This window comes from Enoplosus armatus, chromosome 23 (assembly GCF_043641665.1).
Source record: "Enoplosus armatus isolate fEnoArm2 chromosome 23, fEnoArm2.hap1, whole genome shotgun sequence".
In the NCBI taxonomy this organism is placed as follows: Eukaryota; Metazoa; Chordata; class Actinopteri; order Centrarchiformes; family Enoplosidae; genus Enoplosus; species Enoplosus armatus.
The window spans coordinates 6,839,699-6,852,770 of NC_092202.1; the positions used below are offsets into that span (position 1 = coordinate 6,839,699).

Consider the following 13,072-nt stretch of genomic DNA (forward strand, 5'->3'; position numbering starts at 1 on the left):
GGAGATTAATTAAATCCTCAGTCTCGCTGTTATTGTATACTCAGAGTGCCTTTCTCACCAGAGAAGGCTCTACTGTATGTGGAACTTATGCTAAGTAGGAATTAAAGCGAGAGAAAAACATTTCCAGTGAGTGTTTTCGCTTCAACCGAGATTTCACCAGCATAACTGGGTTCGAATAAGCTAGTAGGAAGCTAAATTACATACAGGATGACAGCAAGAAAGATGATCATCCAACGATCAATCAGTCCTTCAGCTACCAGAGTGAACACGAACCAGAGAACACTTGTGATGTATGAGATGATAAGACGTGAAACAACTTACTCTGGTTGTACCCATCTGCCTATGCAACTCATGACACAGAGATCTCTCTCAGAGTAAACCTGTGTGTGTGTGTGTGACACACTTTGCACACTGTCTGACTTTCTTTACCTTGGTGTTTAAATGACCTTAAACACAGCTTCATCACAGGGCTTACGGTCCGTGAGAAATGGGGTAGGGGCGGTGAAGGAGGAGCTGGGAGGATGATGTTTCCAATAGCTCGTTCATCATGTTAGATTAAATACTCCACTCCACTGAACTTGAACGGGGCAACGGTCTACCTCCCTCCCTGCACTCCTGCTCTCCATCACACTCTCCTTTTTCTTACAAACCACCAACGCTCGTTTCTCACTCATGCGACCTCTGCACCGAAGCGCTCCCTCCATCCCTTTCACTTCATCTTTCCACTTCTATCTCTTTGTGCCCGTCTCTTATTCTCTTGCCTTTCAGTCGTTGTCTCCCTTCCTCTCCACAAAAATGCACAGCCGCTGCATTTATGCCGGGGATTTAGCTTGTAAGCTGAAATAATACAATTAATTTGCTCTCTCACTCTGATTCTCTCTTTCCCTCCGTTTCTCCTGCTGTCTCAGATCAAGGAAGTGGAAATGTGCTGACATGGAGTGATACCCAAAAGAGAATTCTAACAAAGATGTTTGTTCACGCTAATGAAGAAAATAATGAAAGGCAAACAACAAAACTAAAAGAGCGAGCAAAACGAAATGAGAACTAAGGAGGGATGGGGATGAGTCGAATGCGTGTAGCATTATCAAATATGCACACAAATACGTGTGAGGCACTTTAAGAAATAGTATCACTGCGTACGAGGTATCTTTCCATCTCAGATAAGATATCTTGCTGCAGGGACAGGAGTAGGCAGAGAACAGAGTCTCTGTACGTGAGCAGGGACTATCAGGGCTTAATTGGACTCACATCAAATAAGAAAGACTCTAGAGAAACTGTGAGTAAGAGAAAACTTATCTCTTCTTTATTCTCTCGTTAAGGGGAGATGTGAGTTATCAAAAAGAGTGAATTTGTCTGAAAGAATATATTGTAAATACACAATAATACTAACTAAGTCGGCTGCTTAAAGGACCCCACTGACTTTTTGGTCAAGTGTCAACAAGAAATGATCTCTGAAACGGATACAAAGCCCTATAAGTAAGCATGCTAATACTTTAGCAGTATGTAAGAGGGGAACTCCACTCATTATGCACATGAATATCAGTTTACTAGTCATGAGTATTTCTACTGCTACTACAAGTCAGACAAATGTACTTAAAGGAATAGTTCAACATTATGCCGAGTTACACAAGTACACAATCAATAACTACAGACTGCTTGAAATTGAAACAGGCTCAAACCTAAATATAAACCCAACATATCGATGTATGCATTCACCAAACAGCAAAGGCTGTTTACCATTCACCAATGAACTACAAACAACACTGAAAGACTAAAACACAATTACTGAATGGATGAATGGAAAGACAACTTTGCTAATCTTAGATGCTTGCCGCTAATCAAAAGAATCGTCCCAATTCCATCTGCTAATAAGGTTTTGCTTCCACTAACTATATATTATATAACAATAATATATTCACTATACATTCATTCTTTCCCCACATCTTTTCCAGATTGCTCTGCACTGGTCGTAATTGTATTTGAGTGTCTGATCAACAAAGTTTACAGCTGACTTGTAAGTAAGGTGGCTACACCCAGTCATTGCTTGTACCCACCAAATATAGAGTGCAGTATATCTCAGTGAAGCAGTTTTTTACACATATATATATATTTACTTACATTCCTTCCTTACAAATTCCATTACGCATTACGCATTCATGAGCATCTCTATATCTTTCATGAACATCTTCATCTCTGCCTCATCTGCTCTGAATAGGCTGTGATTATTATCTTCCTTTTAAACAGGAAGCTGTCATCCTGTAGAGAGGAAGTCCCGGCGGTGTTGGAAGTACCTGTTCTGTTTTGCAGAGCCTGACTTTACTCCCCGCCAGGGACACCAGCACTCTGCCTTTGTAACCGCGGAGCTCCAGCAAGCCTCGCTTGTTTGTGGAGGAGGGGTGGGGGAGGCTGTCGGAGCGCTTCTGGGAGCCGCAGGCGGGGGGGCGCGTGGCCGTCTGAAGAGTTTCCATCCACTCCTGGCGCTCCCCTGTGGACACGTGCATGAGTGAGAGACAGAAACAGAGAAAAAGAGAGGTGGATGGTGCATGTGGATACAAGTATGAGTGTGTGAAAGAGAGCAAAAGAGAAAGAAATCAAGAAAGGCCAGAAAGAGACAAAGAGAGATCAGGGCATCTTAAAGTCTTTGAATCATACTGTTAATTCATCATTTTTGCTTCCCTTCAGTGAGTTACACTGGCTTGTTGGCTGCTAAACCCCTGTTGCATACTGATACAGAAGATTCCAGTCTAAAAAGTAATTGAAACACAGGATGAGCTACAATTGGTGAAAATTAACTTAGCCCCTGGAAAAAGAATATCCTGCAAAGCTGAAAAGTGCCAAGTCTAGCACTAGAGATATAGATAGCTGCTACTCTGAGATATGCAAAGCCTCAGGCAAGATGTGAACGGGGTAATTTGAGTCAAACACACCACCTAATTAAAATATATAATTAAAAAAATATAGGTTCTAATTAGACGCAGCGACAGTTCTGTGAATCCACTATTTTGTCTCAACCTGGAGAACAAAAGAGCAAAGTCACAGGAAGGTGTGAAAATATTTCAAGGAGCAGTTTATTTCAGCTGTAAAGGAGTATCACTGTAATTTGATGTGACACAAGTGTCTTTAGAGCAACTGACTGTTCGCTATGTCCTGTCAAGCTTTAAGTTATCAGACGGCACATGTGCAGTTTACAATTATAATGACGGCAGATTTACCACTTGAAATTCGTAGTAATTTTTGAAACTATGGATCCTTGATTTCAGACAGACAGACAAAAGTTCTCATTTCAAGCCGTCAACCATCCTCACCAGGTAATGATGTAAAGGACATAAGACACAGCATTGTTCTTGTATTGCAGTGTAGAGCCAGTCAGTCCTAGGATTATAGTATGTAAAAGTTATGTAAATTAAAAGTACGTAAATAACCCTGTTTGGCTGCTTAGCTAACACATTTATTTCTAAACCATATGTTTTCATGTTTAACATTACAAGAGAAAAGGCTTTTAGGATGAAAACTAACTGATGAGTCCAGAAAAACGGTGTCAAGGGTAACAAATTGGACAGAGCTGCTAATGCTGGGGAAATATTACACAGTGGATAGGCTAGTTGTGACCCAGACTTTTCTTTTAAAGTGACCTGCAACCTCACAAATGAAGTCTTGGTCTTGGAAGTAACACTAGGTTACTACTGTAGGTACAAAGCTAGTTTGCCTGACTTGCTAACGTTTGCGGTTTACATTATAGGAGACTTAGATTTTTGCTCTGTTCTTGGTTTAAAGAAAGGCACCACCATCCAAACTTTTTCTATGCAGCGTATTACCACTACAGCCCCACATGTATGGATAAATCCAAACGTTGACTGGCCTGCGATGCCAATGGAGAATGCCTGTTCAGAGGATTGTCCTATAACTGGCACTTCAAAAATGATTTGTCCTTGGACAGGACACTGAATCTCCAACTTATTGTAAATCACCCTGGATTACCGCACAGCTAAATGGCTCAAGCGTAGCACAATGCATCATGTTCCATCCAGGGTTTACATTCAAACGATGTACACTCAAAAGACCTCTCAGATATCTCCCTCTACAAGTTTTCAAACGAACATAAAAGAAGACATGAAACTGGCGCTGTAAAGCCCATTCCCCTACCGCCCAAGACATTGTGCTATCAAAGCCAGCAAAGTGGAAACGCAAGAGATACCAGAGGATTGTAAACACTCAAGCGCACACACACACACATACACAGCACAGGTCCAAAGCAGCACCCACTGTGGTAACTGTTCAATACAAGAAAAAGACTAAGGAAAAGAAATCCAAAAACTCTGTAAACTGATATGAAAACTAGCAGTTGGGATGGACCTGTAAATCTGAGCACAGGCAACAACTCACCCTCTTTTCTAAAAAAGAAATCATAAGGGAACAACACTTTTAAAAAGAAAATGCACATCAATTCAAACCTGTGCGACTATCAACTCATCATCCAAAAACTAAAAAAACAATACCCCTGACAGAATGACACGTCTCTGAAATACACAAAGTGACACTCTCAGAACAACAGTGAACATTTGTGTGGTCAGAAGGGGTCATCACACCCCCTTTTTCAGGAAAATGTATTTTTGGATACCCATGAAGCAAACAACAAATGGATGGAGGATCTTGTGAATGTTCCCCAAAAAGAGAACTCCATGTCTGCACTTTCAAATGGTTCTTGTGTGTTTTATTAAAATGTTCAGGGCACAGAGGACAAGCCTTTCCTTGGCGTAATGACTCCTCAGTTTCCTTTTATTATCCATTATTATGCTTATTATGGGCCAGTTCTCTGCCAAAAGAGGAAAGACCTCCGACACACAAATCATGTCACTAAAATCAATGGTACTATTAGCTGTGTAGGCTAAGGAAGCATGAGGAAATGTTTGTGGGAGGTTAACAAATTATGCTGTTGAAGCATGCCAATTTAAGTATAGAGAGAATAATTGCTTTGTGATACCTTATTGATCTCTACAATGGAAAAATGTGTCTTTTCACTTTCTTTCCACAGCTGACATAGACAACAAAAAGGCCTGGAGCTGGTAGGGACCGAGTGTCTTGCTCAAAGCACCTCAGAGTGATGCAACAAAGAACTCCATGTACCGGACTGGTGAAAAGGGGATTCATTGGACATCTCATTACCTGGATGACTAAGATAAATGCACACATATTTAGCTTATAGCCAATGACATAAATAACTGGGAGTAAATATGACATCCTCCTCTTGCAATACTCCATTCCTTGTGTCCTTTTAAGCCAGCATCAATCACAGCTGCCACCACAGCACGATCCTGATCGAGTAAATCGTGTATGCACCAAGTTGGAAGTCAGCTTCACATCCTGGAAAAAAACACTCACACAGAATACAGTGATGGCTTAGGATGTCTTTCTTTTGTCAAACTGACCAGAGTATAAACATTTGCTATGATTACTTGTCTGGTTTTTAAGTATAATTAAGTCTTTTTCTACAAAAAATCAGCTGCAGGTGCTTCTGGTGGTCGTTACCAATTTTCTCCTAAACCACCTCCTACAACTGTGGAAATATATCAAGGAAAGAATAACCGAAGCAACAGCAATTAGAGCCAGAAATATGGCTTCATTATGTGTTTGTCAGCTACTCAAATGTCTCAAAACTCACATTTCATACCAACCAAACAATTAATCAAGAAAATAATCATCAGATTAATGAATAATGAAAATCATAGTTGCTACTACGCTTCACAGAGTGTCTACTCCTTTCGAGAGCAGGTGCTTGTTACTGGGCGGCTCATCATGCTGCTTCTAGCATTGATGTTATCTCTCTATTTGGGTCTGTTTGGGTTGACTGCATTTTGGATCCGGTCTAATTATCCTCAAGTCTACTTGGTTCAGGTCTGACTGTCTCTTCTTTTTTTTTTTTAAATAATTAACACAGCAGTTCAGACATTTCCATTGGGTAATTTCAGGGTGAAAATCTTAATCAGATACAAATATCAGCTGATATTCGAATGAAAACCATTGAGTATCGCTGTGCATGTGTGTTACCTGTATTATTTGAAGAGAACCTCTACTTTTTTTCTCCTTGCTGTCTAGTTCGACAGAGCCAACTGTGAGCTTGTGTTACCCTCAGAGTGACCTGCTGGTGTGTCCTCACAGCACTCTCCCTCTGCAGGGTGACAGAGGGAGGATGGCATTCTCAGCGACATGTCAATCATTTCGTGGCCACTGTCAGCCTGACATTGTCCTAAATTGACCTTAATTAGCCTCTTGACTCTGACTTTCTGACCCCCCGCAGCCTTCGCGCACATGTGCCTGTCTTTGACCTTGCATGCGAACACATCCACCAACGTCTCCACTTCTGAGGGAAAGTTTCTCCTACTCCTACACACACGCACTACCCCACCCTTAGCTCCCAAATACTGTATCCGCTGCCTGGTCCCAAACTCAGCCCTGGTCTGGCTACCCCCCCAGATTCTTATGAATTTACAAAGAGCTGGTATCAATAATGAATGGCCTACTCAATTATTGACTGCTCTTTACATCACTAGGCTTTACTGTTCCGTTCCCACCCTGCTTTCTGAGTTCCATTACCTGTCCTGAGCTCACTTATTTGCCTGTTCATTTATTCAGGGCCTTCCTACCTCCCTCCACTCTCCTCTTCGCCGAAGCTGTCAATCTGAGCACGGGAGGGAGGGCTGGAGCGAGGAAGGAGGTGGGAGGATTGAGAGGAACTCGAGAGGAGCAGCGAGACAGTGGCATGCCTATACGCCTGCGTGCGCAGCATATGTGCATCTGACTTGTGTGCCTGGATGTGTCTTGCATATGATTGAGTATATGTTTTTGTTTGTTTGTGCACACACAGTCTCGCACAGTCTATTGCGCTTGCCAAAATTATTTTCACTCAGTGTGCAAACATGCCCTCACCTCTGCATGCATATAAAAAGAATGCACAGCTCCTCTCCGCCACTAAAACCCGACAGCCACATCTAGCTTCATTGCCTGTTCAGGGATATATGTATAGCCGTGTGTTTGAAAGACTATTCCACTTTACTTTGGAGAGAGACGGGGAGAGCGGCAGATAACCCTCATTGAAAGTGGATGAGATGAGAGCCAGGTCCAGTCAGCGCTCAACAGAGAACTAAGAAGGCGCCTACGCAGTCTCCGTCAACAGGAAAAAATAAAATACACAAAGCAGAGGGATTGTGGCCATTTGCTTTGTTTTCTCTCATTTCAATCCTTCCACCGCAACATACATGCTCAACACAGAATTAAACATTTACATTACTCTTCAATGTTTAATCTACAGTATGTTCATCATATATTACTGTATTTTATATTGTTGGATGAATCTTACTTAAAATGTGAGCCTGGCCAACACATTGACATGGATAATAATGCAGACTAGAAAGATACTGTATCTTTGAGATTATTTAGATTCACGTTTATTTACAATTTAATTTAAAAGCTGCACTTGACTTTGTATACTGTGAAAGGTGTCACACTACAAGTGTCCACAGATAATTATCAGCAGATCCAACTCAGCCGGTGTTTCAGCGTCTTTCAGCCCATTGTTTTGGATTTACAGCTCACAACTTGTTGTGTTTTGGTTCAGTCTCACCACTCTCATCAACCGAAGCAGGCAGCTGTTTTCAGTAGAAAAAAAACTGTGAGCTACCTGCACAGCACAAACAAAGTTAGCAGCTAGCTACTGAATACAGTAGAGCTTTTAGCTGCTGAAGAGCCCGATATCTATCTGCAGACCAAAACAGAGCTAAAAGGAGAGTGAATATTGGACAAACACAATGAAAGAAAAATGTGTACTACAGTTTATACAACTTTCCTCCCACTCTATGTCCTCCTAAGTTTATATTTCTGCCATCATTCTCTCTGTGGCCTGTTCCCAGCCATTTTGTTGTTCCCCCTACTTATTCTCTACATCGCTCTCTAACTCTCTTTCCTGTCATCTCAAACAAAACCAACATGTGTTAGGAGCAGGCTTGTGGAGAGGCAAAAGCATCAGAATACAAATCATCGACATTTTTTTTTACACCATGAATCCCATCTTTTCTCTTGTAGCGTATTTGTCTGCATCCCCTCCACACCTCTCCTTCTTGTCCTGACCGTTTTCCATCACTCTCTGGCGTGTCTCTTCCTGCCAAACTCTGGCTTTCTTCTCCCCCATTGCTGCCACTATTCCCCGCATCACCCCCCTCATCTCTTTTCTTCCCTCCTTCTCTCCCCCTGCCTGCCTTCCTTCCTCCTTCCATCTCTCCTCTCTCAAGCTGACAGTACCTGAGGGAAGAGGCCACCTGCGGACCAAGTGGAGAATCAGCCGACAGCTGTGTGCACACTCTCTCCGGTGGCCTTCAATTATTCACTCACTTCTCCCTACTCCTTTCCCCCTCCCCATCTTCACTCTGCCCTTTTCATCTCTCCCTGCCATCTCTGCCTTTACCTCTCTGTTGCTTCTTCACACCGAGATTGCGTGTCTGCCTCTCTCCATCCCTGTTATTCCCTCGTTTAAGCCCTTCCTTCCCTCGTTTCTCCCATCCCCTTCTTCTAATGTCCCTCCTGGATGCCTTTAACACTCTCGCACACTCCTCTGACCATCACTCCACTATTTTCTCCCCCCCTCTCTCCCCAACTGCATCAGCCCAGCAGCTCCTTACCTCCACTTCACTAACCAACTCCTTCTTTCCCACTGTCTCCTCATGTCTCCCTCTTTCTCATGTGTTTCCCCTAAGATTGATGACTCTCCGCCACAAGGCGAGTGGGCCTGTTTAAAGATGCATGAGGTGATGAGGCCAAGTTTTCTCCTCCTCCTCCTCCTCCTCTCTCTCTTTCTCTCTCTCTTGTCCTCTCCATCTCTCTTCCCGACCCTGTCTTTCTGACGGCAGCAGCCACCTCTGCGAGAAGCTTCCCACCGATCCCAGGCGGTCAGAGGCCACCTCCAAAAATCAGACAGCCTCCTCCCCTCCTAGCTCTTGTCAGGACGGCTGAGTGTGACGTATGACGATCAGCTAGCAGACAGTGTGATAAATGACACCGCAGAGGACCCGCGACTCATAAACGGACAAAAAAAGCTGGCAGTCATCGATATGATGATGCACTGAATCGACAGGGAGAGGAGGGAGGATCGCTCAGTGCTCAGTGTGGTGAAAATAGATGAAAAAAAATTTAAAGGGAAAGTTGTTGGCTACATTGCTTTTTTATAAACCAGGGTGATGCAAAATTGTATGAAACTGATGTTTTTTAGCTGATCTATAATTGATAAATAGCATTATTCCACCAAGCATTATACACTTAAGCAGTATCATAACAACAGTGGTTGCTGACCAACACACAACCAAGAAAAAAGGCCTTCATTCACATGCATGTATTGTGTTTGCTATAAACTGTGAGATTATTTAGTGTCTAAAACAATGTAGTAGAAGAATCACGTACAGTAGTTTAAGGTGTAGTTACGAGTACTTGAGAGTGCAATTATGTAGTTAGTTAGTACTACAGGCATAGATTTTTAGCTTGTATCCAATTCATCCACTGCTGTCTAGAAGGGCTGTTTTTGGCTGAAATGGTGGTGCAAACACTCAATACTCTGGTATAGAAGTAAAAGTAAGGGTAAAGCTGAAAGCTGTAATTGATTTATATTTTGGCAGCTTTGGGGCAGCAAACAAAAGCTATAAAAACGCACTATTAACACTTTATAAAGTTTTCTAACTCAACACTAGGCAATAAACAACCAGCTGAACTTATCAAGAGCAATGAGCAGATGCTCTATACAAATGATGAATAGGTCAACTATTGACTATTATATTCCTAGCTCAACAGATGTCAATAACTTGCATTGAGGTCTCAATGATCTGGTCGATAAAGATCCCTCTACCATGTTCTCAAATATTCACACTGTGCCACACAATGAGTCAAAGGTTTCTCGACGCCATAACCACGCAGAGATCCAATCTCACTTGTCCACGTGAATCAAAGGGCGGCCAGCATCTGACCCCAGAAACAGACCCTCTATTAGTGAATGAGCAGTTTGACCTGCGCCACCTAATAGACTGCCATCAAGCAGGCAGGAGGTAAGGAGCGGAAAGTGTCTCTTTCCCCTCTCATTAAGGCCGACACAGACAAAGCTTCCAGCTGAAAGACGATAAGACGAGACAACTCTTACTCCGTTTTGGCTGATAGAGGGATGAGGAGAGGAAGGAAGAATGAGACTATTAAAAAGGACAGTTCCTGGGAGATTTGAGAATTTGTTCATTTTTTAAACACACTCCCTTTAGATTGACTTAATAACATAGGTTCAGACAGGGACATGAAGTCATTACTGCCACCAAGATCTCCCTAAGCACCATAGTACACACCCATACCCCTGCCTCCCAGACTGGAAGCAGTGAGAAACAACTAGCCTGCTCTCTCCAAAGTAAAAAAAAAAAAAAATAGTTGGCAGTTTTAAATCTGTTGTTTACATGTTAATATGTACATGCTGAACAAACAAGCTTTAACATGTTAATTAGTTAGTTTTAGAGATGTTTGGTGTATTTTTTAACTTTGGACAGAGCCAGGCTAACCGTGTCAGTACAGTCTTCTTCCAGTCTTTACAGTCAGCACGTCCTGAATCCAGCTCTGTATTTAACACGCAACATTAGATTAAACAGAGATCGTAACAGAGGCTGAAACAAACAAGATATAACGTGTTAATTAGTAAGCTTTAGATCTAGGCTAGCTGTTTGCAGGCTTAATGCTAAACCAGGCAAACCGACTGCTGGCAGTCGCTTCATATTCGCCACACAGACATGACAGTGATATCAATCAAGAAGAGAGAAAGCAAACAAGTGTCTTTCCTAAAATGTCAGATTGAGCACAGTCACTGTGCCCAGTTGTTGTTTGTTAGCTAATGCTTTAGCAAGTGACTCCCGCTAAAACCACAAACTTTCAAAATATAACATGTTAATTACTGATCTTTCCAGATTATGGGAGCTGTACTTTTTTTTAATCAGACAGAGTCAAGAGAGTTTTAGCTTACCTCCATTTTTTATGCTAAGCTAGGCTAAACACCCCATCTCTGTACACAGACATGAGACTGATCTTCTCATATAAAGAAAGAAAATTTCCCAAAACGTAGAACTATTTCTTTACATATAGGTCTCTTGCAAATCGATTTCGAGTGATGTAAGAAATGGCAGAGAGAAAACTGCATGTGAAAAAAAGAGACAAAAATAGAGAAAGCACAAGATTACAACATGGGCATTTAGAGAGAGTGAGGTAAGAATGAGAGAGATGAGAACGAGACAAACGGAAAGGGAGGGGGGAGAGGGAACAGGACAGACAGAGGCAGAGAAACGAGGGAGAACGAGAGAGAAAAACAAGGCCAGACAGGGAATCAGACGGTCATAGCGACAGAGGCAGGCTGGTAAGCAGAGAGAACAGAAAGCAAAATGCAGAACAAAAAAAAAAAAAGCAAAGGATGCACTTGTTGTACCTTCTCTTTCAGCCCTGAATATGAAGGTCCGAAGGGTGGTGACTACCTCAAACTTGTTGTCCCCCAGTCCTCGCACCTGTCTGATAGCACTGGCCAGGATCATACCTTTGGAGTACATCTCCTAAACAGAGAGACAGACAGATGAGAGTGCTGCCAAAAACACACAAACCATATACTAAGGTATATAAACACAAACAGAAAAATGTGCAGCTTCACGCATGCTAATAATGTTATGGAATTGTTGCTTATTCCCGTCATCTGCATCCGTAGACCCGCAATTACTGTGTTCCAGCGCATTGTTTGCATCAATAGATGAGTTATTCTGAGTTGTATTACCGTCGGCTAGGATCGCATTCAATTTGAAACGCCACTGATAAACATCCACATCAAGCTAGAGCCATAACCCATCAATACAGCATCAAATTTATTTGCAGAAATAGCTTCCCTGTTCCCTTTCAAACAGTAACTTTGATAAACGGCACAGAGCTCTAGGACAAGAAGCATTTAAAGCTGCTGCAGGAATACAAACAGGAAACTCATACTATACGTTTTCATATGGGCTGCATACTGTTAAGCATTAACATAAATAACTCACGTTATAGACTTGAAATATGTGTTATTTGAACTACAGGTGCAGGAAGCGGCCAAAGTGAAGAGCATGGCACTAAAGAAGCCCAAATACAAGAATAACACACAGAGTCATTTTGGGTGTTAGGAGACATCATAAAACAAATCTACAAGCTGAAAACAAACTTCTCAAAAGAGACAGGCACGCTGTACTGGGGGGATTTGGGTAAAGCACAGGAAGTGCTTGTTAGGTAAAGTGGGATCGGGCTGTGTGTGTGTATATTTTCATTACCCATGTTTCCTCCCAGCAGCTCTAGTGGAGGCATCCAAATAAGGAGGATGTTGCACTGGAGGTTTCATGACCCTCTTTACAGCCTCCCTTGACAATGGCAATTAAAGTACTGGGTCATTGTCAATATGAAAAGGAGACAGAAGGAGCAAAAAAAAAAAAAGAAAAGAAAAAAAAAGAAAAGAAATCAAACGTCAATATTATCACTTCTAAAGAAGCAAGGACAGAATGGTACCGCCATCAAATCAGTATTCACACCATGATGTGGTGAGTATAATAGAGAAATGCCCTTAAAGTAGTTGGAAAAAGCTGGAACATCTCAGATTGTAAAAGAGTGAACTGGAGGACAGTACATTACGCCTCTGTAGCGGCGTGAAAATCACTGGGTTATAAAAAAGGGGAAAAAAAGGGGGTCGTTGCAGACATTGCATTATTCATGTCGATAATGTCATTATCATTGCAAAGTATGAAAAAAGAAAAACAGACATGTCTCTCTTTTCTCTCGGCGCTCTTCAACTGGCCTGACCTGAATTTTGATTCTCTGCAGTCCTGTGCACAACATAATGGCTTGTGGTGATCGCCACACACAATACTGTACATTTGCTCTACTGTACCCGAAGACACAGAGTGCGAAGTAAGCAAAGGAAGAGTGAACCAAGGAAGAAAAGGAAGTGAACTTCTGACTCCCTCTCGCCATTCTTAATTAAGCCGGTGACCTTGCCATCCACAAAAGC

General features: G+C 42.1%; 1 protein-coding gene across 1 annotated transcript in view; it reads right to left on the minus strand.

The window, feature by feature from the left end:
• Window positions 1–13,072, minus strand: part of arap2 (ArfGAP with RhoGAP domain, ankyrin repeat and PH domain 2) — a 100,515-nt gene that overhangs the window by 72,912 nt on the left and 14,531 nt on the right. The window contains exons 7-8 of the mRNA XM_070929618.1: window positions 11,483–11,603; window positions 2,292–2,485 (exon numbers count right to left, since the gene is read on the minus strand). Of these exons, the coding sequence (XP_070785719.1) occupies window positions 2,292–2,485; window positions 11,483–11,603 (315 nt within the window). The remainder of the gene's footprint in view (window positions 1–2,291; window positions 2,486–11,482; window positions 11,604–13,072) is intronic.